This window comes from Balaenoptera ricei, chromosome 5, assembly GCF_028023285.1.
Source record: "Balaenoptera ricei isolate mBalRic1 chromosome 5, mBalRic1.hap2, whole genome shotgun sequence".
NCBI classification, from domain to species: Eukaryota; Metazoa; Chordata; class Mammalia; order Artiodactyla; family Balaenopteridae; genus Balaenoptera; species Balaenoptera ricei.
Genome location: NC_082643.1, coordinates 70143239 through 70166530, shown reverse-complemented (window position 1 = coordinate 70166530; position 23292 = coordinate 70143239). Strand labels below are relative to the sequence as shown.

The window sequence follows — 23292 nt, the reverse complement described above, 5'->3', positions numbered from 1 at the left end:
TAAATTTGCTTTTCTTCTACCTCAATGGGATTATGACATCAGATATGAAGCAGCCAATCATCTCCTTCCTACCTTCTTTCCTCTTTTCTTTCTTTTACTTCTGTATCTTTCTGTTAACAATGCAGTTTAAAGAACATTTATAGAGGGCTTAGAAAGTGTCACTTGCTGTGCTGAGGATATTAAGCTAAATAAACCTTTGCCCTTTTCTTTAAGAAGCTCACAAGCTTATATAGGATGCAGACAAATAAGTTTAATATAGTATGATAACTTTAACAATATCAACATGTCTAAAGTTAGAGACAGAAAGTATAAAGAAGTGAGTAATGAGCTTTGTGGGGTTGGAGGAGTTAGGAAGATTTTGTCAGTTTGAGCTGGATTTAAATTAATTAAAAGTGCAACTATCGTGAACCCCCTTGCTTATTTCCTGGAGGTTAGGTATATTAGTTATTCCAGAAAGTCTGCAGATTAAATTGTATGCAAGGAAGAGGCTCAACTTTTGCTGATTGGCTAATGCTCTCAGAATCAAGGCTTGACCTCAACTGAACTGTGAACCAAAAACTGAAACAAAGGGCAAGATTTGCTCAATCCAAACCATAACCAATATGTTAAAAAAAAAAAAAAGGAAAAATAGCATTAAAGAATGTGAGAACTGTAAGAGACCTTAGAGCTCATCTAGCCCATGTTTTTCATTATATAGAATGGAAAAAACATGAGGCTCAGAATGATTAAAGACTTATGTAAAGTCGTGAGAAGCCACTAACTGGCAGAGTGTGAGATGAAGCAAGAGTATCCATGTTCCAAGTTTATTGTTCTTTCAACTTCTCCATGATACCTGATAGTGTACCAAAAAGAAAGATTTGATTTTTATCTTTTCTTCCCAAGTAATTGCCTACTTGATAATATCCTAAAATAATCGAATTGGAACAAAATTTAGAGCATCAAAAGATTCTCCAAATAGTACCTTTACTTAACTGATATTTTCTTTCATATATACACATAAAATAGACTTTTAAAGCAGAATCTCAAACTTGTTGAGTACATACTTGTAGTTTGAAGCATATGGATTCTTCTTTAATTAGCAACATCGACTGTTTGCATTCCAGACTCTACCTCTCTCTTAAATTGATTACCATCCTACACCCATAAAAAGCTCTGAGGAGGGGATCATCATTAAGGGCACTTATGAGGATATCCACTTATTCCTACACGTATGGAAATTCTAAGCTTGTATCAAGTAACATCACCAGGGAGCTAAGAAATGGGGTGTCAATCGCTTGGCCCGCTCTTTGATGGCATGTGTTCTAGTGTTACCCCCTTGGCATTGATCAAAGGTGACTGCAAGAAACAATCAAATTAAGATTGTTTCTATATTTTCTAAAAAAAGGGGGGGGTTATTAAGGACGGCTTCATCTATGTTCTATACTCTTTGGAAAAGAATAAACATATTTTAGAACTGGTACCAGAAAAATGTGTTTTCATTCAAAAAATTAGTATGTATACTTTTAAAATCAAATAGTACTAATCATACCACCCATTTTCCTTTTTGCCTTGACTACTACAAAGCCCAGAAATAAATGTAAAATAAGGCTCAATCTTAGTACATAAGCTTTAATTGGGGGCATATTTTTTCCATTAAAAAAATTTCTTAATCTAACAATGGTATTTTCTACAAACCTTTTACTGTAAGCCATCTCAGATCCTCTTTTGGAAGTTTTGGCGGGGATAAATAATGAATAAGTATGCATTTCCTTTGTTTTGAGTCCTTAAGAACTATGCTTGTTGTTAGTAAGCATCAAGTTCCTGCTATGGGCAACCATGCTCCAGAATTCTACAGAAACCAAGAAGTGCTTGAAATGACTGGAGGCCTGAAGGGTCTTGAATCTAGCTGTGGGGCTCCAGTATTGTAGAGATAAACAACATCAGGTAGCATATTGTAAAGTGATTTCAAAGACCCATTTTATCCTAAGACTCTATAAGTCTATTAAATTAGTAATATGAACATATGGTCAAAGCATATTCTGTTTTGAGTTGGCTTAAATATTGATATTTTGACTAACATTTTTCTGAAGGTGGTAAAGTTTTTGGGTAACTTTGTTTCTGAGTAAGTTTTCATAAAAGCAGTTTGTGTTCATGGTAGAAATTTGGAAAATCAGAAAAGTATAAAGGAACAAATTAAAATCATCCATAATCATGCCTTTGTTTCATGTTGTATGACGTAACACAATATATATAATTTAGTGTCTGGCTTTTTTCACTTAACATTATGTAGTAAGAATTCCTAGATACTAGATATCTTCAATAACAAGATTTCTAGTGTGAAAATTTCATTGAATGATTTGGTCAATCATTACCCTATCATTGATTTACATTGTTTCCAACCTAGTTTTCTCTGTTTAATATAATACTGTGATCTACATTCGTCGTCGTAAGAGTGATCATAGCATTTAGGAAGCACTTGCTATAATATATGCCAAGCACTGTGCTAAGTATACTTCACATGAATGATCTTATTTAGTCTCTAATATTCCTGTGAAGTAAGAACTATTGTAAGATGATATAAACTAGGATTAGCAGTTAATTAAAGTGCCCATAGCAAGGAAGAGGATTTAACACAATCTGATATAAGCAAATATTCCAACTTGGTTTTTATTAATAAGTAAATCCGACTGTTCAAAAATTCCAATTGCCTATTAAAATGTGCAGTTATTGGCCCTAAATTAAGAAATCTATGAGATTCTTCCCCATTCCCTTCCTCCTTCTTTACAATTTTTTAAAGGAAGAAAGTCTCTAATGAATAGTGTTTTTTTGTAATTTAGTAATTGTTATTGCACCATGATAAAATGTGTGTTCTTTTTATATTCCTTAGTTTTTCTCTTTTTGTAGAGATATAATCAAAATAATACATTATGTACAATGATTCAGTATTTGTATATTCTGTGAAATGATCACCACAATAAATCTAATTAACATCCATCACCACACAAAATTACAAGTTTTTTTTTTTTTTTCTTGTGATGAGAACTTTTATAGTTCTTATTTTGTGGTCTATAGAAGATAGTAAGAACATAGGCTCCAGAAATGAGCCTTTCATTTTTATTAGAGGACATTAAAACCATTGTAATTAAGAGAAAAAAAGGGGGGGGGGCAAAAATTCTGAATTTTACGGTAGGTGGACATGTGCAATGTTCATATATTCTCATATACCTGAAAAAAAGGAACTGAATTAAACTAGCTGGCTGAGGCCCTGCTCCACCCGCATTGTTTTAATGAATAGATAAGGATGATTTGCAATCTGCACATCATTTGATGGCATAGAAAATAAGGGTTCTAAAGTGCTTAATGATGGTTGAAATGGTTTCATTTCTTAAGTAGTTCAAACTATCACTGTGGCTTAATACACCCTTTTGAAATAGCTCCAAACCGGCTCTGAACTTGAAGAAAGTCTCAATTAGAGAATTCATAATTAAATGAAGCTTTAGAGTGTTAATGATTCTAAAAATAGACCAAATCTTGTTTAAACCTGATTAATTTGTGAACATCCTGGAGCTAACATCTATTTAGCTGGGCACCCACCAAACCCTAGGTGTTAACAGATGAAGAATTAAAGCCTTGAGAAATGAAAGAATAAAGGAAGGACCCAAACAGGTGCTTTCTTCAGAGCCTAACCAAAGACGCCCAGGGAGAAACGACCTTTGCTTTTCTAGACAAGAGGCCTCCAGCTGCCCCCCATCCTACACTGCGGGCGCGTCTCAGCCCATCAGGGGGTAGGGCAGCCGCCATCCGTAGTCTTAGCGTCTTCCAGACCCCGGCCCAACCCGGAGCCTCACTGGCTTTGGGCACCCTCGCTTTCGACCACCAGCAGCACCACCAGCAGCAGGAGGAAGAGCTTCAGCAGCGGGAGGAACGGCGGCATCGCGCGGGGTCGGAGGGAGGGCGCCTGGGCTGCAGGCGGGCGGAGGGCGCGGCTGGGGCTGGGCGGCGCGCGTACCTAGCAGCCGCGCGCTCACGTCAAGGTTTGTTTCACAATCACCCGGGTGTTTCTGGCCGGGGCTCTGGGCAGCCGCAGGGGAGCCTGGAGACCGCGCGGAGCGGCGGATGAGGTGCGGCGGCTGTGGCCCAGGGCACCCCCCCCACCCCCGGCTTCCCGAACCCTGCCCCGTCCGACCGGGGAGGGAGGATGGAAACACCAGCCGCGCTCTGAGCCCCTCCGGAAGATAACACTTTTCCCGCCACACCGCCCCGCGGTCTACGAGCCCATCTCCCAGAGCGGGGCCGAGCGGAAAAGCGAGCAATGGCGGATAACCTGAGGAAACTGGTCTCCAACGAATCTTTAAGATCGATGCAGGACCAGCTAGAGTCCTGGCTGAGGGAGTACAACGTGAGTCAGGGTGGGAGACCCCCGGGGCTCGCCCCTCCCTCTAGTTCCTCGCACGACCCTCGGCGGCGGCTTCTTAGGACTGGTCTCCGGGTGGCCGCTTTGCCAAGTCCCGCGGTTGTGATGCCTAACTGGGGCCCAGCGTCGGACCCGCATCGCCGGGAAGGAAGGACAGTGCGCGTTCCCCTTTCTCCGTGCGGCGCGAGGCGGCGCTTGGGTGGCGCAGCCCGCGGAGCGCGGGACTCGGAGTCTGGGAAGGGAGCGCGCATTTTACCCAGCGGTAGCCAAGGACGCTGGCGGCCCTAGCAACGCGAAAGCCCTGCGAGCCGCCGGGGACTGGTCAAGCCTGCCACTCTCCCTCCTATGCCCTCCGCCAGCAGTCTATCCTCATACCCCCGACTCGAATTTTTTTTTTTTTTTTACTACGTCCCTCCTCTTGCCTTTCCTCAAGTCTCCCACTCTGGGGATAACTTGTGGTTGTATCAGAATGGATTTTTATAAAAATACACCCAGGAGTTAGTACCCAGAAATCAGTGAAACGGGCAGTTGTTAACGTTGCGGGTTTCACTTGTGTGCTGGTCAGCATGGCAAGTAAGGCACAGTTTCAACACCAGGGCAGATTTCAGAAGGCCTGTTGCCAAGGCATTTGTAAGCCCATATTCTCTCTTCAAACCCAGAAGGGTTCTTCAAATCTCCTTAATCCCCACCCCGACTCCAGCTCCAGTTAATCTCCACCACCCAGAGAGTAGAACTCCAGTGCTGAATTTTGCTTCGGTTGGTCTGTCTTAAAAAGGGGAGTCCTATTTTCACACAGCAAGTAGAACAGGGAGGCAGAATGAGCTAGGGACGCGGAATCAGTCCCCCTAGCTTCTAGGTCTGGCTCTGCATAGAATTAGCTGAATCATTTGGGGCAATTTATTTAACCTCTGGGTCTCAGTACCTCCCCTGCTAAATGGGAGAATTAGATGATAGTAAAGTTCCTTTTTAGATCTCAAATTTTTGAGTCTAGATCAGCTTGTTTCTGAAATTCTACCAGGAAAAATGCAAGTGGTTGCTGTCATGAGTCCCTGGGCTTTCCTATCCACCCTCTAACCAGGGCTCCTGGGAGGAGGGGAGCTCAAAGCATAGCTACAGCTTTCTCCTTAGCCTTCCTTCCTAGTGTTTACCCCTTCGTGCACATTTAAAGAACCAGCACTGATTATTCCTTCTCCACCAAGATTGCAAGAAAACTAAAATTCACCTCTAGCACAAAGACTTGGATTCTCCTCACCACCTACCTTTAAAAGTGGCTACTTGTTACCTAGTCTCAGAAGGTTGAGAATAACAAATCCTATACATGTATTCACCCTTCTTAAAACTCCCTCTTACAAAAAAAAAATGTTTTTCTTGCTTGTGGTCTAAATTAACTCGGAATATTAAAAAGTGTATTCAGTTTGTCACTAGACAACATTTAACACAAATGATACTAGTAGTGGCTGGACCGAATTAAATGATTGCTTTGAAAATACCTGTAAGTACTGAGAAATGCCAAAGTTTATTGCACTTTCCCTTCTCACTGACACTGGTGCATCCCATTCCTCTGTTCTCACTGAAACCATTTTAATCTAGGTTCTTCACCTGTCCCACCCCGCCCCCTAAAACACACACACACACACACACACACACACACACACACACACGAATAGTAGAGACTGCACTCTAAGAGATCAGTGGCTTTCCAAATTTTGTGGCCATTCCCTGGGCAACATCATTTGTCTTCAACTCTTTGGTGTCTCTGTCACATTTGACTCTCGACACCCCTATTCTTCTAAGGCTCTAATAATTTGTCTCCTTGCCTCACCCACTCCCCTCTTGTAACTGTTCTTCAAGGGCCAGACTTTAGAAATCTTCTCTTCTACCTCTGTTCCTGCTTCATCTCTTACTCCTATGCTGATCATCTCACATCTATATTCAGGTCCTATTCTCATCTGAGCTCTCTCTTCTCCAATTGTACGTTGGACATTTTCAGTTGTGCTATTGTCATCTCAAAGTCAAATCAGTCTAAGACTGACCCTAGCCTCTCCCATGCCCCAAACACCAACTTCTTTCCTCACTTAATAGTCTTTATCATGACATACTCCGCTTTCTCCTCACCAGCAGAATCTGTGGGTACCAGTTGTAAATTCGTGCAGAACCGGACCACTTTCCACCACCCCTGCTGCTGCCACCCTTGTCCACCTTTGGTCATCTTTTATTTGGATCATTAAAAAAATAACCCAAAGTGATTCTTCTAAATGTCAAGTCAGATCAAGTTACTCCTCTGGCAAAACTCTCCAAACTTCCTGTCTCAGAAAAAGAGTTCCTACACTGGCCATCAAGCTCTTATACAACTGTGGTCCTTTAAATTCTGTGACATCATCTCTTACCCTCTCCCTTGCTCATCCACTCCAGCAATACTTGCAGCCTTAGAGCAAAGCTGTCCAACAGAACTTTCCATGATGACAGACGTGTTCTGTATCTATATCTATATCCATATCTATACCTATATCTGCACTGTCCAATATGGTGGCCATTGGGCACTTGAAATCTGGCAAGTGCAAACTGAGGAACTGAATTTTTAACTTCACTGAAGTCTAATTAAATTCAAATAGTCACATATGGCCAGTGGCGACTGTATTGGACAGAGCTGTTCTAGAACACACCAGCCATGCTCCAGCTTCAGGGCATTTTACACTCACTGTTCCCCTCTGCCTGGAAAGCTTTTCATCCATTGATATTTCATCCATTCCCATCCCCTCTGCCTTCATCCGGGCATCACCACCATCTCAGGCACAGCCTGTTTCCTTGATATGTTGGCCGAAACAGTAAGTTCTTTAAAAATGTAATTTTCTGCCCCAAAGCCTTTGTATTTTACTTGTTTTTTATCTTAAAACATCTACCAATCTTCTGGGCCTTGGGCAAAACTGCTTCTTGCTTGATTTTTTTTTTTTTTTTTTGACAAATCTTGATGATTTCAACATTTAGATTTTTTTTTAAAAATTAATTATTTATTTATTTTTGGCTGTGTTGGGTCTTCGTTTCTGTGCGAGGGCTTTCTCTAGTTGTGGCAAGCGGGGGCCACTCTTCATCGCGGTGCGCGGGCCTCTCACTATCGCGGCCTCTCTCGTTGCGGAGCACAGGCTCCAGACGCGCAGGCTCAGTAGTTGTGGCTCACGGGCCTAGTTGCTCCACGGCACGTGGGATCTTCCCAGACCAGGGCTCGAACCCGTGTCCCCTGCATTAGCAGGCAGACTCTCAACCACTGCGCCACCAGGGAAGCACTTGATTTTTTTTTTAAAGTTATATTTATCTTAAAAAACTTCAAGAAGAAATATTTTTCAACCCCCCCAGTGAGAAACAAATCCTAAAAATAACAGCAAGCATCACCACCTCATTTTCTTTTAGTTATTAAAGAGATGCTGAATTATTGCATTACTTGGCCTTTAAAACTTGGATTCCACTGGAGGATGAGGGACAGGTTGGGGTAAACACATAACTCACAGAGTTGGTTTTCCTCCTTTGTGGTTATAGAGAATTCCTTCTTGTTTAACCGTGAACTCAGCCAATTATTAAGCGTTTAATAATTCATTCAACAAATGGTTACTGGGACTTCCCTGGCAGGTCCAGTGGTTAAGACTCTGCACTTCCAATGCAGGGGGCATGGGTTAGATCCCTGGTCAGGGAACTAAGATCCCACATGCAGCGTGGTGTGGTCAAAACAAAACAAAACAAAAACCCAAAAAACAAATGGTTACTTAGCTTCTGGTACGTGTAAAGGGTTTGGGTCAGACACTATATATAAATGTACACTGCACACTTCTTGCAGTGTACATTTATTCATTCAAAAATGTTTTTTTTTTCCAGAGTTTACGATGTGTGTGTCTGTGCTAGGTGCTGGGAATAGAAATGTCAGCTGCATCTTAATGATGAACTTCCAATTGGAGAAGAGGTTGAAGGATAGGGGAAACAGCATGTGCAAGAAGCAGGGAGCATGAAAAAGCTAGCACAGCTAGGGGGACCGTGAATACTTCCAGGCAGGGAGTCGACGTGAGGCCGAGGAGGTGGGGTGTTGGGGGCCAGAGGATGGGGGGCCTTGGGTAGTGTGTTAAGGATTTTGGACTTTATCATAAGGGCAATGGGGAGAAACTAAAAGCATTACGCAGGGAGGAGACATGTTTGTATTGTGTTCAGGAAAGGTTGCTCTAGCTGTTCTATGATGGGAAAATTGGAAACCCTAGGGAGAACGGTCTCTTGCAAGACTTTAGGCAAGAGATTATATAAATCAGCTCCTTGTAAACTACTCTGGCACATTTAGTAAACAAGGTCAAAGACTCTGAAGATGGTCTTTAAGGTTTATGTAAGAGTGTGCGGCTCCAACTGCCTCCGATTTATCAAGCAACATCTGTATGGTTTTATTGGTTAATTCTTTCAAAGGGTCAAATAACCACCCATGCAGAAATGGATTCTGATTACCTAATTACTCCCTAGAGATGTCAAGATGAGAAGAGAGATTAACCTCCTTATAATGTTAGCAGTACCCGGAGAAGATCAACTCTGGGCTGAAACTCGCCTCCCTCTGAGATGCTTTTGTTTAGACTCAGAGTCCTGTGGACCAAGAAGTTAACTTTGGTCAGATTCTCTGAGATTTATTACTTTTAAAAATGTACTCTATGGAGAAATGGTAAGAGTTTAATACCACTGATAACCCCATCCCTAAGATAGGACACGATTACATTTCTTAAGTAAAATAATAGACACCAGGACACTACACTCTGGACACTTCTGATTATTTGATATATAAGTGGGGATAGTAAGGAGGGCTGATAATGCTTCCTCTTGCATTACTCTCCTCTTGTGCTATAGAAATCTGTACTAACAAGTGAAAACAGTATATTAAATATCAGAACATAAAAAAAGAGCTCTTAAAGAGGTGTCTCCTCTGCTTGTTTTAGAATAATCTTTGTGGTTGAAATAGAGGCTGCCTTTATGCCAAAGTATGCCTGCTTCTTGGTACACAAGGTTGTTGTCGTTGCTATGGTGTCTTCAACCAGATTCCCTGCCCTCCTTTACCCCTCCCCTTCTACATTCTTGAGGATTCATTCTAATTAGTAAATTTATAGAGAACATTTTTCTTCCTTTCAGGACCTTTATCTTTTTACTAACCAGTAATGAATAAATGTCAAACCTTAGTGTCTCAACAAAATGAGATTTATTTCCCATTCATGCAAAGCCTGATGGCAGCTCTCTCATTGGTCACTGGCTCAGATTCAGGTACCTTCCATCAGGTGGAGCAACCACTCATTATGGGACCTCGAAGGTTCTGCAGGGTAAGAGACGGAGTGGAGAACTTGCACTGCTCGTACATTATACACGTCCCCTGCACTCATTGTCCTGTGGGCAGAATTAGTTATGTGGCTCCCATCTAATTGTAAGCCTGAGAAATGTGGAAAAGCACGTGGAATATTTAATTGGTGCTACCCCTTCTGCCATAGTTACTAATGATGGGTCCATGGCTACAAAAAAAATTGACAAGTGATTAAGGAAGATTATTTTCTTTTTAACAGAGAGGCTATCAACTTTTTCATTTGACTTTTCTTATTTTCATCTTGGGCAAACTGGTTAATGTAAACATCACCGTTGTTTAATGTTTAAGGAGAAGAAGTAATGAAAAAAGTCCAGTAGGAATATTAACTATGGGTCAAGATAATAAAATCCCATGGAGAAGTCTAAACAGAAGCTTTTCCTAGACCGTTGGGGTGTACATAAGCCTACTTTTTCTTATATCTAAAATTCAGGACTTCAGTTTAAAAACTTTGTTGTGGAGGCAGTGGTGTGTGGCCGGCAAGGTCAGCCATGATGTAGAACAGATGGTTGATTTTGGAATAGGGCTGCTTGAAAGACTGCCCACATATGGGACTGTACTTCCCTAGAGAAGAGGTTATAGCCTGTTATAACCAGAATTTTTGTTTTTACTTTGTAGCGTACTTCATTAAAAAAATTTTTGGGGGGGTATAATTGATGTACAATATTATATAAGTTTTCAGGTGTGCAACATAGTGATTCACAATTTTTAGAGGTTATACTCCATTATAATTATAAAATATTGGCTATATTCCCTGTGCTGTACAATATATCCTTGTAGCTTATTTATTTTATACATAGTAGTTTGTACCTCTTCATCCCTATAACCAGCATTTAAAGAGCCCTTGAAAGCCTTCAAAGCACTCTTCATGTATTATTGCCTTTAAACTTTGTAAGAACCTATGAAATATCAGGCTTTATTTTCTACATTTTACAGATGAGAAAACCAAACCCCAGGAGGGCAGCTTGCTTGCCCAAGGTCACTCTGCTAGAAAGGATGGAACTTGGATTTGAATCTAGGTCTTTTGCTTGTCAAGTCCATTCTCTTATCTCCTACAGAAGGAGGGACGGTATAAGGACACTCCACTTGAAGGATGTCTGTTTCTTGCCATCCTTCCCCTGCCCACTCCCCCAAGAATAAATACCCTGAACAACGGGGGCGGGGAACAGGGAAAGAAGGTAAAAATTAGGGCTTTGCTTTCCATGTGTGTCTTTCCAGGGCCAGTTGCAAGGACCTGCGAAATGCTGCCCCTCAGACTAGACTCCACCTACTTCCAACTGATCATCTCTTTCCCTTGCTCATCTACATATTCCCTAATTGGCAGGTTTGGAGATGGTATCCTTGTTGTATGTAAAATGAGGTTTTTTTTTTTTTTTTTTAAAAAGAAAAGTATTAAAAAAATTAAAATGTCAGGCAAATCATTTAATGTTGTGGTAGCATTCATAGTTTAAAGGAATATTGTGATGAACCCTTTGGCACAATTTAATTCTTATCTAATATAGATGAAGCATATTTTGTGTATATGAGATTAAAATTTCTCAAAGTGGAAATAACTGTGTTTTGTACTAAAATTGATAGATTTGAATAGCTTTTCAAACTGAAGTTGGCAAGTTGATTGAACATATTTAGTGATAAATTTTATTATTTTGGGGTGAAACATCTTCTCTCTTTTTCATTTTCATGTTGTGGAGGTGATTCGAGTTAGGAATAGAATAGTGGGTGTGAGAGAACCATTGATAGAGGCTGGGATGATCAGGCTCTCATGAGAAGAAATGTAAATAAGGTCAAGATTGCTCAGAAGTAAAGGAAGTGAAAGGGATCAAAGGAATGGTGGTCAATCTGGTGCACACGTCACATGTACAATGGCAAAGCAGGATGGTGGCTGGATTGGAGAGGGTTGCTGGAGGAATAAGGCTGTGTAAGTGGTGGGGAGGCACTTTATGAAGGACCTTGGCAATTAGGCAACACTTAGGCTCAGTGGGTTAGGACCTTTGGTTTGGGTAAGAGAGTGGTGACACTGAAGGGATGGGAACAAAGCCCCTGTCCCCTTGCTCTCCTTCCCCACACTATGAAACTTCTTAAAAGAGTAATCTGTCTTCATTGCCTCTGCTCTTTAACTCCCATTTGTTCCTCAACCTGGAGTAATCTGGAACAACACCAAGCACCACTGCCCCTGCATCATTCTGCCATAACTGCTCTCACGATGGTCACTGAAAGCCACCTGATGGTCAGTCACATCCAATCTCTTTTTTTTTTCTCCACAGTCCTTATCTCCTTGATTTCTCTGCAGCAATTGACACAACTTATCCAATTTTATGGCTTTAGCTCCTTCCCAGATGCTGGCAACTCCCAGATTTATCTCTAGCTTGGGCTTTTCTCCAGAGCTCCTGACCTGAGTGGCCGGCCACCTGCCTTCCAGACAGCTCTAAATGGATGTCCACATCCTCTGACCCAACATGAACCAAACGGGACTAGTTACCCTCCCTCTAGTCTTGCGGGTTCTCCACTTGTGGCCTCTGGTTAGGCAACGGCATCACAATCTCCCCTGTGGCCCAACTCAGAAGCCCGGGCGCCCTCCCTCCCCATCACACCTCACCAATGGGTTCATCAAGCCCTGAGGATTCCACCTTTTAAAGGTCTCAAGTATCTCCTCCCTTTCCCCTTTAGCTGCTATTGTTCTTTTTTTTTTTTTTTTTATAAATTTATTTATTTATTTATATTTATTTTTGGCTGTGTTGGGTCTTCGTTTCTGTGCGAGGGCTTTCTCCAGTTGTGGCAAGTGGGGGCCACGCTTCATCGCGGTGCGCGGGCCTCTCACAGTCACGGCCTCTCTCTTTGCGGAGCACAGGCTCCAGACGCGCAGGCTCAGTAGTTGTGGCTCACGGGCTTAATCGCTCCGCGGCATGTGGGATCTTCCCAGACCAGGGCTCGAACCCGTGTTTCCTGCATTGGCAGGCAGATTCTTAACCACTGCGCCACCAGGGAAGCCCGCTGCTATTGTTCTTATTCAAACTCCAATCAGTTGGAAAACCAACTTCTAGGATATATTTAAGGCAGATCTCAAGTGAACTTTATAGCAATAATGCCTACAGCTGCAGGGAGAAGATGCACTGGCATAGCAGTTGCTTGCTGTGCAGAGAATTCTGTCCCTAACAACTCACAGTATTTTTATAGCCGTCACGGTTACAAAAGGAGGCTAGTAGCCCATCTCTGTTGCACAGGGGTTTGTAGCTTCAAAAGAACACTTTAAAAAAAAATGTTAATAATGCTGGTGGTTATATTCCGGAATGTTCTACTCCTTTCTCTTACCTCTAGCTTTCCTATTTTCATGAAGCAACTAGAATAAGTTTGAAGTTTACTTGTTTAACTTCCAGACCTGCAACATGGCATATTCCTATTGATTTCCTGCCTTGCTCCATGCCCCTCTCCAATCCAATTTTTATACAGCTGTACAGGGGATCGTTTTGGGGGGCTCCTCATTCCCCATACCAGTGATTCTCAATGCAGGCAAAACCCTATGCCCTGGGACAGTGTTTTTAAAACTTACCCATAGAAATGAATGCATTTTACATCACGACATAGCACACATACACCCTTATATAACTGAAGTAAAGGTTCGTAAATAATTCTTATCTTTAGTAATTGTGATGTACTCTGTTTTCTTTTTCATTAATTTTTTTAGGAGGAGCTGGGTGAGACTCACTAAATCAATATCACTCCTCATTAATGTTGTGGTCTTGGTTACACCTACAAATCATCTAGAAAGTTTTTAAGCTTTCTAATGCCCAGATCCCAAACTAGAGCAATTAGAATTTTTAAGAGTGGGAACCCACAAGGCTCCTCGGGTGAAGGCTTCTTACCACGTCCTCCTTTGAGCCTCACCTCTGAATTCTGGACCTGCCTTTATTATAGCAGGCAGTACTCGATTTTGCATTCATTTACATGTTTATCTGAGACTATAAATTCCTTGGGGGCACGAGACTATCTTGGGTCCCTAGCACCCAGCACACCGTAGCCTCCTCCATAAAGATTTGTTGAGAACATAAATGCATGAGTGAAGCAGAGAATAAACCATCTTCTTTGGCTTCCTCTTTCTTCATCCTTCTTTCTGGCTGTCCTCTTATTTCTTACTGCCCTGGCTTTGTTTTTCATTCACTGGCCCCTCTTCCTCAGCCCACTTCCGAAACAGTCAAATTGCCCTCTGTCCCGCCCTCAGGCCCCTCCCCACTCTCCCCTCTGTGCACGTGGCTTCCATTCTTCCTCTGCTGGAGGCTTCCACAGCCGCACCTCTAACCCTCACCTCCTTTCTGAGATCCAGATGACTTTCCAACGGCTTTTGGTAAAGCCTCATGTTAGAGAGATCGGTTCCAGTTCCAGAAGCTGCAAGGATGGGTTTAGGTTCCAGATGAACCACCATGTCTTCCAAATTACTTAAGAGCTTTGTATTCCTCATTAGTGAATTCGAGATGATGGATGGTGTCCAATTTGCAGGGTTGTTTTGAGGACTAAATGAAACGTTTAAACATGTATTTAAAGCTCTTAGCGCAGTGCCTGGCTGGCAAAGAGTAGGTGCTCAGTAATGGTTACGTACTCTCACTGGACATCTCTATCTGAAGCTCCTTCAAACCCTTTAAACTGTCTGAAAACAGTATCTTCCCTCTCATACCTCTTACCTGTTTCCAAGCATCCTGACTTCCTCCTCAGGTAATGCTAGAATCAGTGGGACCTTGCCTGATACAGATGTAATTTGGGGGCTGGGAAGGACTTCTAGGGGACCCTTGTCATTGCCACAGCTCTCAGCATCTCTCAGCCAGACAGCTACTACCGTCTCACAGGACTCGCTCTCTAATCCAAATTATCTGGTCTGTTCCTGCCAGAGTAATTCTTGTAAAATCAAAGCAAATCTTCCACTTGCCCCATTAAACTTTTCAGTGATGGGATAAAGCCCAAAGCCCTTCACGTGGCAAATAAAGTCCTTCATTACCTGGTCACTGGACCCTGCATTCCCTTCTCCTGTATAGTATGCCTTACTGCTTCTTGCCTTGGTACCTGATGTTTTTCGTTTTGAAGTGTCCTAACCTCTTACCCTCACCCCTCACCAGAGTGTATTTTGCTCCCTCTACAGCTCATTGTCTTCCTAGAGCATTTAATAAACACTAAGGGAATTATTTATCCTCTGTGTGTTTCCCATTCTCCATCCTGCTTCCCCAGCTGGTGAGCTCATTGACAGCAGGCAACTTTTTATTTTTTCATGTAGTTTTGTTTCCTGAGCTGCCAGCCCAAGGCTTACAAATTAAAGGAACTCAGTGATTTATGAATGAATGAGCTTTGGAATTAGGAGACAATATAATTAGTTCATATCCTTGCTCTATTTATCTTGTGGGAGTAATTGTTTGGTGGAGTACTGTGACTCTATTGCAAGTTGAGTGTCTTGTGCAATGCTTTGTGTTAGAAACAGCAGCATGTTATGACATGTCTTGGGATCAGGAACTGTCTGATGTGGTATATTCTCTTCTGTTATTTCAGTCGTGTGTACAAACTCATTTGACAAACATTGAGCCCCTACTTTGTATCAGGCATTGGGCATAGCACGGGAACATATAGTAATAGTATTACAATAATGCTAATTATTACATACCTCCTCTACTCTGCACCTAAGTTAGCTGGTGAGATCAACCACCTTCTAAATACAAGTAAATGGAAGCTCATATTTAAAATATCCTTTCTAAGAGAAAAAGCTAATAAGTGGAGAACTAGATCTGAACCATGGTCTGCCCTATTACTCAGTTCATTGCTCCATTCAGTTCTGTGTAGTGCCTCGCAGGTACCAACTGTTGAACATCTTTTGCCTTTAAGGTGTGGAACGTGCATTATTTTGATTTAATTCTCTTAACACTCTGCAAGGCTTTATCCCATTTTCCTGGATAGGAAATGGGATCGGAGAGGTTAAATAACCTGTGCAGGATCACACAGAACTGTGGCAGGTAGCAGAGCTGAGATACTCAGGTCTGCTTGACTCCCAAGCCCCTTCTCTGTCCACTTAGCACATGGCATGATCTAGCCAGAGGGCAAATGGCTGTAAGTGGGGAACTGAAGTTCACTGTGGTAAATGCAGGAATAAAACAGCAAGGACAAGGAGCTGCTGATTCAACGAGGAAGGAATGGAGAGAGCTGTTCAGGCTGTGGGTTCCATATGTTCTGATCATGTCAATATTATGCTAAGTCACTCACTTGCTCACTCATTCATCAAATATTTTGGGTCCTTCGATTTGCTATGGATACTAGTGATGATTGATACAAACATGAGAAAGACAAAGTCTTTAAAAAAACTCATAGTCAAAACCAAACCAGGAAATTCCCTGGTGGTCCAGTGGTTAGGATTCCGCACTTCCACTACAGGGGGCCCAGGTTCGATCCCTGGTCGGGGAACTAAGATCCCCCAAACCGTGAGGCGCGACCAAACAAAAAACAAAGAACCCCAACCCAAACCAAACCCAAACAAAAAAACTTAGTCTTGGTAGGAGAAGGGGGTAGAAAGATGAGACAGAAGAAGAAATGGCCACAACAGAAATCAATGCTACAACAGAGCTAGTCCCCAGGTACCGTTAACCAGGCATGGAAGGTAAACCAGCAGCTTCCTCTCAGTTACAACGAGTCCATTCCATCTGGACTGCTTACCAGGCCTCCTGGGCCCTCCAGGATCTGTCCTGCCAACCTCTCTGACCACCTGTCCTCTGCCACATGTACCTACTTCTGGTTCAAGTTTGCCAGACTCCTTCCTGCCATTGGGCCTTTGCCCTTGCTGTTCCCACAGCCTGGCCTGCTCTTTCTCTGCCGCTCTGCAACCGGAACTTAGCTCCAGTGTCTCGTCCTCAGAGAGGCCTCCCGGAGTGCCCTCCTCATTCACACTTTGTCACATCATCGAGTCCTTCTCTTCCTCCTCCCGGCACGAATCATGATCCAGAAGTCACTATAGTTTAGTAGTTAAGAGCATGGGCTCTGAAACCAGGTCTCAGTTCTGGCATTTTACTAAAGTAACCTTGGCCATGTTATTTAACCTCTCTGGGTCTCAGTTTTCTCATTTGAAAATGGGAGTGATGACAAAGGCCCTCTTAATCTCCTAGAGTACTATAGTGCGGTTAACTGAGTTTACGTATGTAAAGCATTAACAGTGCCTGGCACTTAGGGGGGATGTAATAAAGCCAAAGTGAGTGAATTGTCTCATTTTCATTCATCAACCCAATACACATTGAGTTTGAATATATAGAGACAACAGAATGCAGGGCTGGGAATGCAACAGTGAACAGGCCAGGCATATCCTCTGTCCACAAGAGCTTACTGCCTGTCTGAACCATTTCCCTTGTTGACACAGATCTGCATTTTACTTGTAAACTTTTACCTAGAGGTCATCTGAAACTTTCCTCTTCATTCCAGTTTCTAGCTCCCACTTCCTGTCTAGGAATTCGTAGTGCCCAGAAGGTACCCCCTGCTAGTGCCTTATTATGGCTTGAGGTCACACATAAATCTATGCATTTTTACACCCACACAATTTGTTGCTTGTAGTTGTGTTCATTCCTTTGGAGTTAGAATCAGTTAGAGGTTTGACTAACAAGGAATTGGTGAAAGGTCACCAAGGAGATGAGAAAAGCAGAAAAAGAGCTGAGAGGTCTACCTCTTGGCTTCTTCATTCTGGGGACAGACTTTCCCCAAGTCTGCCTAACGTCTTCTCACCTAGATTTCACTTTGTCTTGGAAGCCTTCCCTGACTTTCTAAGACAATGGGCTCTTGAATAGACTTTGTGCTCATCCCTATAGTAAGACTTTATTCCACTGCAGGGTAACTGTCTACTCTCCTTTCTCCCCCACTTGTCTGGCTCACCATATGACCTGGGCCATCTTTTTGGTCTTATACTCCATTGTATCCTCAAACCAGCAATATCTTCTTATTGTTAGCAAGTAGTGCCCTTTATGCACGTATTGAACTTAGGTAGAGGGTAAGAACCAGTAAAGTGGGTAAATTAGGAGGCAGTGATTTATGTTGTGTTACAAAAGGACTATTTACTTTTAAAAGAAGTTTTTGCAGGGTTCCATTGAGTAGGGAGTCAGGGTTATTGCTATAAAAACAACCCCCAAGTTTCAGTGGCTTAATGCCCACCAAAAAACTTTCTCAGTGATGTGACAGTTCAGTTCAAGTGTTCAGTTAGCAACCTTCTAAATCCTGTGGCTCCACCATCCCTTATGTCCCTGGGGTCCTCTGCTGGGTCCTCTGCATTTGGCTAGTAGATGGGGGGAGACAGGAAGAAGACAATCATTCAGGACAATCACATTACTTCCCATCCCTAACAGGAAATGGTTTGCACGGCTGCACCGACCGCTAGGGAAGCTGGGGAAAGCAGTCTAGTGGGTGCCCAGGAAGAGAGGGAAGTGTGTTTTGTGAGCACACAACAGTCTCTGCCCTGGGAGCATACCAGAGCCACTGGTCCTTGTGTAAAGTGAAGTGCTTGTCCACCTGCAGTGGGTCCCAGAATAAGGAAATTGCACTGATGTCTACTGTTCTGGCGTTGCAGACAAACTCATGTGATCAAAATCTAAATCATTGCCTCGAACTCATTGAGCAAGTCGCCGAAGTGCAGAGACAACTCTTTGGGATCTTCACTACAGCAGCCCAAGAGGGTGAGAATGGTCCATGCATCCCCCTCCGGGTCTCCCGTCTTTGCTTTCTTTTCTTTGTCCCTTCTCTGTGCTCTCTGACTGGGTTGGTGTGGTTGGATTTCTCTCACTGACCTGATTTGTGGATTCTTCTAGGAGGACATTATGATGGTGTGGAAACAATCAAATCGCGCCTTTTGCCTTGGCTGGAGGCCTCCTTTACTGCCGCTTCCCTAGGAAAACCTGTCGACAGCAAGGTGTCCTCTCTACAGGTAGGGATGCTAAAGGATCCTCCTAGGTGTTCAGCACCTCATCAGGCTCTGGGGACTCAAACATACGTAAGATATGGTTTTTACCTAGTGAGGGGCTCAACTCTAGTTAGTGAATTGAGACGCGGGTCGAAAAGGTGAGTTTCTATATACAGTAATACGTGGCATAATGGATTAATCTTTCTCCTAAGACAAATCGGCATTAAAATCTCAGCCTTGCCTACTTACTGGTGGTATGGCTTCAGGCAACTCAATAAGCCCCTGCTTCCTCAGCTGTGAAAAGGTCCTGGTGATGATCTGCGTCTGGGACATTGCTGGGCCCACACTAGGCACTAAATAGTAACTTCTAAACAACAAGTTAGCCACCCAGACAGGGTACCACCGGGCGGGGTCAGAAGAGAAAGAGATCATTAGATGGGGGAAAGCTCAGTATTCTGAAAGAGTAAAATAAAACTAATTGGAAACTTCCAAGATAAGAAGAAAACTCAATTCTGGTAGACTGATCATGAGTGTCATTATTTGTGGTTGATATTGGTGGTTTCCATGTGACAGTGGCAGTGTTTTAACAGTTGAGGACCAGACTGGAAAGAGAATGCATACTTTGCTTAAGGCGCTGGTATCACTATGTCTGGATAGGCAAAACATTTGTAACCTTGATTTTAAATGTTTATATGGATTTACATAAATTCCTTTCAAAAACTGAACCATTTAGAGCAGGCCGTTCTAAGCAAGAGGGCCTTATGAGGTAGTGGCCAAAGGATTCCTGCTTAGAGGTCACTGGACAGAATCCTAGTCTATCTTCTATGGTCCTGGGTAGGTTGTCCAACCTGGTAGGTCTCAGTTTCCTCATCTGTTATATGGAAACAATGCTTTTGCTGACTTAACAGGGTCACTGTGAGAGTTAAACGTGATAAACCTGCGAAACAACTTACATGTAGTAAGGGCTCTGGAGACATCGGTTGTTATTAAACAAATTTTTTTATGTGGGGATTTTCATATGCCTCTTAGATTTTTACCCTCTGTGGATGTTATTTTGGGTATAAAGATGTAGGATGATATTTCACTGTCTTTTTTAAAAATCTGAGGAATCATTTACCTGTAGTGAAAACCATAGGTTGGTGAATTTTGACAAATGGATATATTCTTGTAAGTCACACCACTATCGAGATATAAAACATTTCCATCACTTCAGAGCATTCCCTTGTGCCACTTCCCAGTCCCCTCCTTCCACCCTCTGGGCAACCACTCTTCTGATTTTTATCATTCTCCATTAATTTCCTGCATGGGAAATTCATGAAGATGGAACTATACATTACGTGCCCTTTTGTACTTGACTTCTTTTGTCCAGGGTAATGTTTTTGCAATCTGCCCATGCGGTTTCATGTATTCAGACTCTGTTTTGATTTGTGTACCATTCCAGGACACGTTTGATAAGGACGGACATAAAGAGTCTGACGCTCGGGATCGGGACATACAACAATTAGATGCTGATTTGAATGCAACTCGTCATCAACTCAACCAGGTTCAAGACGAGTAAGAGGAATGCAAGTTATTTGCTTCCAAAAAGAATTGCTTGTTCTTAACTTAATTTTTAAGTTTGAAAGGAGAATACTGGCTCATGTAAAATGTAGACATTCGCAAATAAGTCATATGATGTGTGTGTGTGTGTGTGTGTGTGTATGAGTTGGGAGGCAGTGGCTTTGAATTTGGGGACAGGATTCCTATATTACATTATGATCCCTAAGACCCTGGTCCCCTTGGCTTCATTCCTGGGGCTCCTCCTTTTCCATAGGCCCACTATCAGTCCATATGTATAAAATAGAAAGATTGTTGCATGAAAATCTAACTTTGGGGAGGAAAATAAGAAAAGAGGAAGAAGAGGAAGGGTTAAAGAGAGTGAAAGATCAGGTAAAGAGAAAAATTAAGAGAAAGAGAGAAAAAGTAAGATGAAGCAGCCTGCATCTATCTGTCAGTTAGGGGTTATTCACGCCTAACTGAGAACCATTCAAGATTTTGGAATAACTTTTAGATATAAAAATGTATTTTTAAAAAGTTAAACAATGTCTGGCAGTAACAGATCTCAGATGTATGCTGTGTGCAAAGCCAGGGTAGCAAGTTCAAAGAATCACTGCAAAGAAAATTGCAAACTTCGGGTTGTACTTGAGGGAGATAGACAAATGTGATGCAACTGCTTTTAACACATCTAATAAAAATCCATCGGTAAGGTGTTTCTCCTACCGCAGCATTGCTCCATGGTTGACATGTAGAGGACGGCAAGGGGTTCTTTTGTCACTAGTTAAGGCTTGTGATGGAATAGGGTATGGCATTCTGCCTTGTTCTCTGATTAGATTTCCTTCTAAGGAAAACATCTCTATCGATTGATTTAATTTTGCCTGATTATAAAAGTAAAACACATTTCCTTTGTCAAAATGCATATAACAAATAAAAGTATAAAGATGAAGATCACCTGTTAGTTCATGCCTGTTAACATTTTGGCATATTTTACTCCAGACATTTTTCCTTTCTCACACAGTTTTCCTTTCCGTGCTCTCCTGGTGATGGAGGAGAGGGGCTTTTGGTCTTGTACTGCCCTCTGGGTTCTTGCTGCCTTGGTTCTACCTGGGCACTGGAGTCTTGTGCTGATGGGCGCTGAGTTGCGGCTCATCTGGTTAAGTTTCCTCAGGCATTCGCTGGCCCCTGCTGCTGCCTCCATTTGCCTCTGGTTGTGAGGCAAAGCTTTGCAACTTTGCTGATTCTTGTCTTCAGTCAGAATCCGTAGGAGCCAGGAATTCCTACCTGCCTCTCTTGTCACTATGGCTGTGTAGTTACCCATCAGGGGCATCGTGGACCAAAAACTATGACTGCACGCTTTTTTAAAAAAAACTTTTTATTTGGAAATAATTTCAAATACAGAAAATTTGCAAGAATAGTACTAAGAACATCCATATACCCTTTCATATGCCCCTTGCCCCGTTTACTTTATCATTTTTAAATTAATTAAATTTATTTATTTTTGGCTGCGTTGGGTCTTCGTTGCTGCATTCAGGCTTTCTCCAGTTGCAGCAAGCGGGGGCTACTCTTCGTTGCGGTGTGCGTGCTTTTCATTGCTGTGGCTTCTCTTGTTGAGGAGCACGGGCTCTAGGCATGCGGGCTTCAGTAGTTGTGGGGCACGGGCTCAGTAGTTGTGGGGCACGGGCTCAGTAGTTGTGGTGCATGGGCTTAGTTGCTCCGCGGCATGTGGGATCTTCCCGGACCAGGGCTCGAACCTGTTTCCCCTGCACCGGCAGGCAGATTCTTAACCACTGCGCCATCAGGGAAGTCCCTGCTTTATCATTTGTATGTATACTCTCCCTATCTGTATACACACTGCCCTCCCCCATTTGAAAGTTGCACACAGGAAGGTGCTTTTCCCTATTTTTGTTTTGGTTTGTTTTTTAACCCACGTGTGGTTCATGTTCCACTTTTTAAGGCATCAGAAATGACGGAGGCTGTTCCCCACATTCTACGGTAGCCAGCTCTCTCCTCCACTGCTCTGCCTACCTGTCTCTAAATCCAGGGTGCTACCTAGTGTGGAATGAGGGGCCCACCCCAGGAGGTTCCCATGTCTAACCCTGTGGAGACCAGTTTAGCTGTGACTCGGTTCCAAAGGTGCAAATTCCAACAGAGTGCCGAATGGGGACGGGTCTGCTCAGGTTTGACGAGCCCTAGACAAGGGAAGACTGCTGGATTTTATTTTGGGACTCTGGTTAGAAATCTCACCTGTCCTCATTTCCTATGTCCAATATATTAGAACATCCAGTGGAATCTACCTCCTAAACGTCTCCCACACATGTTCCTTTCTATTCTACTACCACTGCCCTCATTCAAGTCGCTGTTACCTTTTGCCTCAGCCAGTTGCCTTCCAACTGGCTTCCCTGGGTCCATTCTTGCTCTACTACAACTCATTTTCCACACAGCAAGTATAGATATACTTTTATTGTAGCAAGTCACCCCCTGGCTTAAAAGCTGTTAGTTGCTTCTTTTCGTACTTAGAAAAAAATTCTAAATTCCTTCCCAGGGCTCTCCCAGCCCTGCGTGATCTGAACCTACCTCCTGCTCCACCCTCATCTCATGCCAAGTTCCCCTCACCTTGTCTTCTGTCTATTTCCTCACCTCGAGGCCTTTGCCTGTGCATTTTCAGAGAAATGGAAGTCTTCTGCTGGCTCTTTGCCTGGCTGGCTTTTTCTTGTCCTTTAGGTTTCAGCTTAAATGTGACTTTCTCAGAGTCTGTGACCACTATACATTGAATGGTCTTTCCTCTCCCTCTCTTCTAATTCTCTTTCACAGTCATCTAAGAATAGCACTTATTGCAAGTTGGAACTTTGAAAAATTTGTTTGAATATTTATGATCCACTAGACTGGAAGCTCCAAAGTGTTACTGTCCTGTATCACTATTCTGACACTTGTATCTCCAGCATCTAGCATCGTACCTGGCACATAGTAAATTCTCAATAACTTGCTCAATGAATGAATAAATCCATAACAAAAAATAAATGTGTTAGCCTGCTTAAAACAATGCTTGTCACATGAAGGTATCTCCTTTCTTCTCTCTGTATATCGTCCAAGGGGGCCAAGTTGGCA

General features: G+C 42.7%; 1 protein-coding gene across 1 annotated transcript in view; it reads left to right on the top strand.

The window, feature by feature from the left end:
- Positions 1-4291: 4291 nt before the first annotated feature.
- SPATA18 (spermatogenesis associated 18) overlaps positions 4292-23292 on the top strand; it is a 34741-nt gene continuing 15740 nt past the window's right edge. Inside the window, exons 1-4 of the mRNA XM_059924103.1 lie at positions 4292-4378; positions 18322-18427; positions 18560-18675; positions 20093-20205. Of these exons, the coding sequence (XP_059780086.1) occupies positions 4292-4378; positions 18322-18427; positions 18560-18675; positions 20093-20205 (422 nt within the window). The remainder of the gene's footprint in view (positions 4379-18321; positions 18428-18559; positions 18676-20092; positions 20206-23292) is intronic.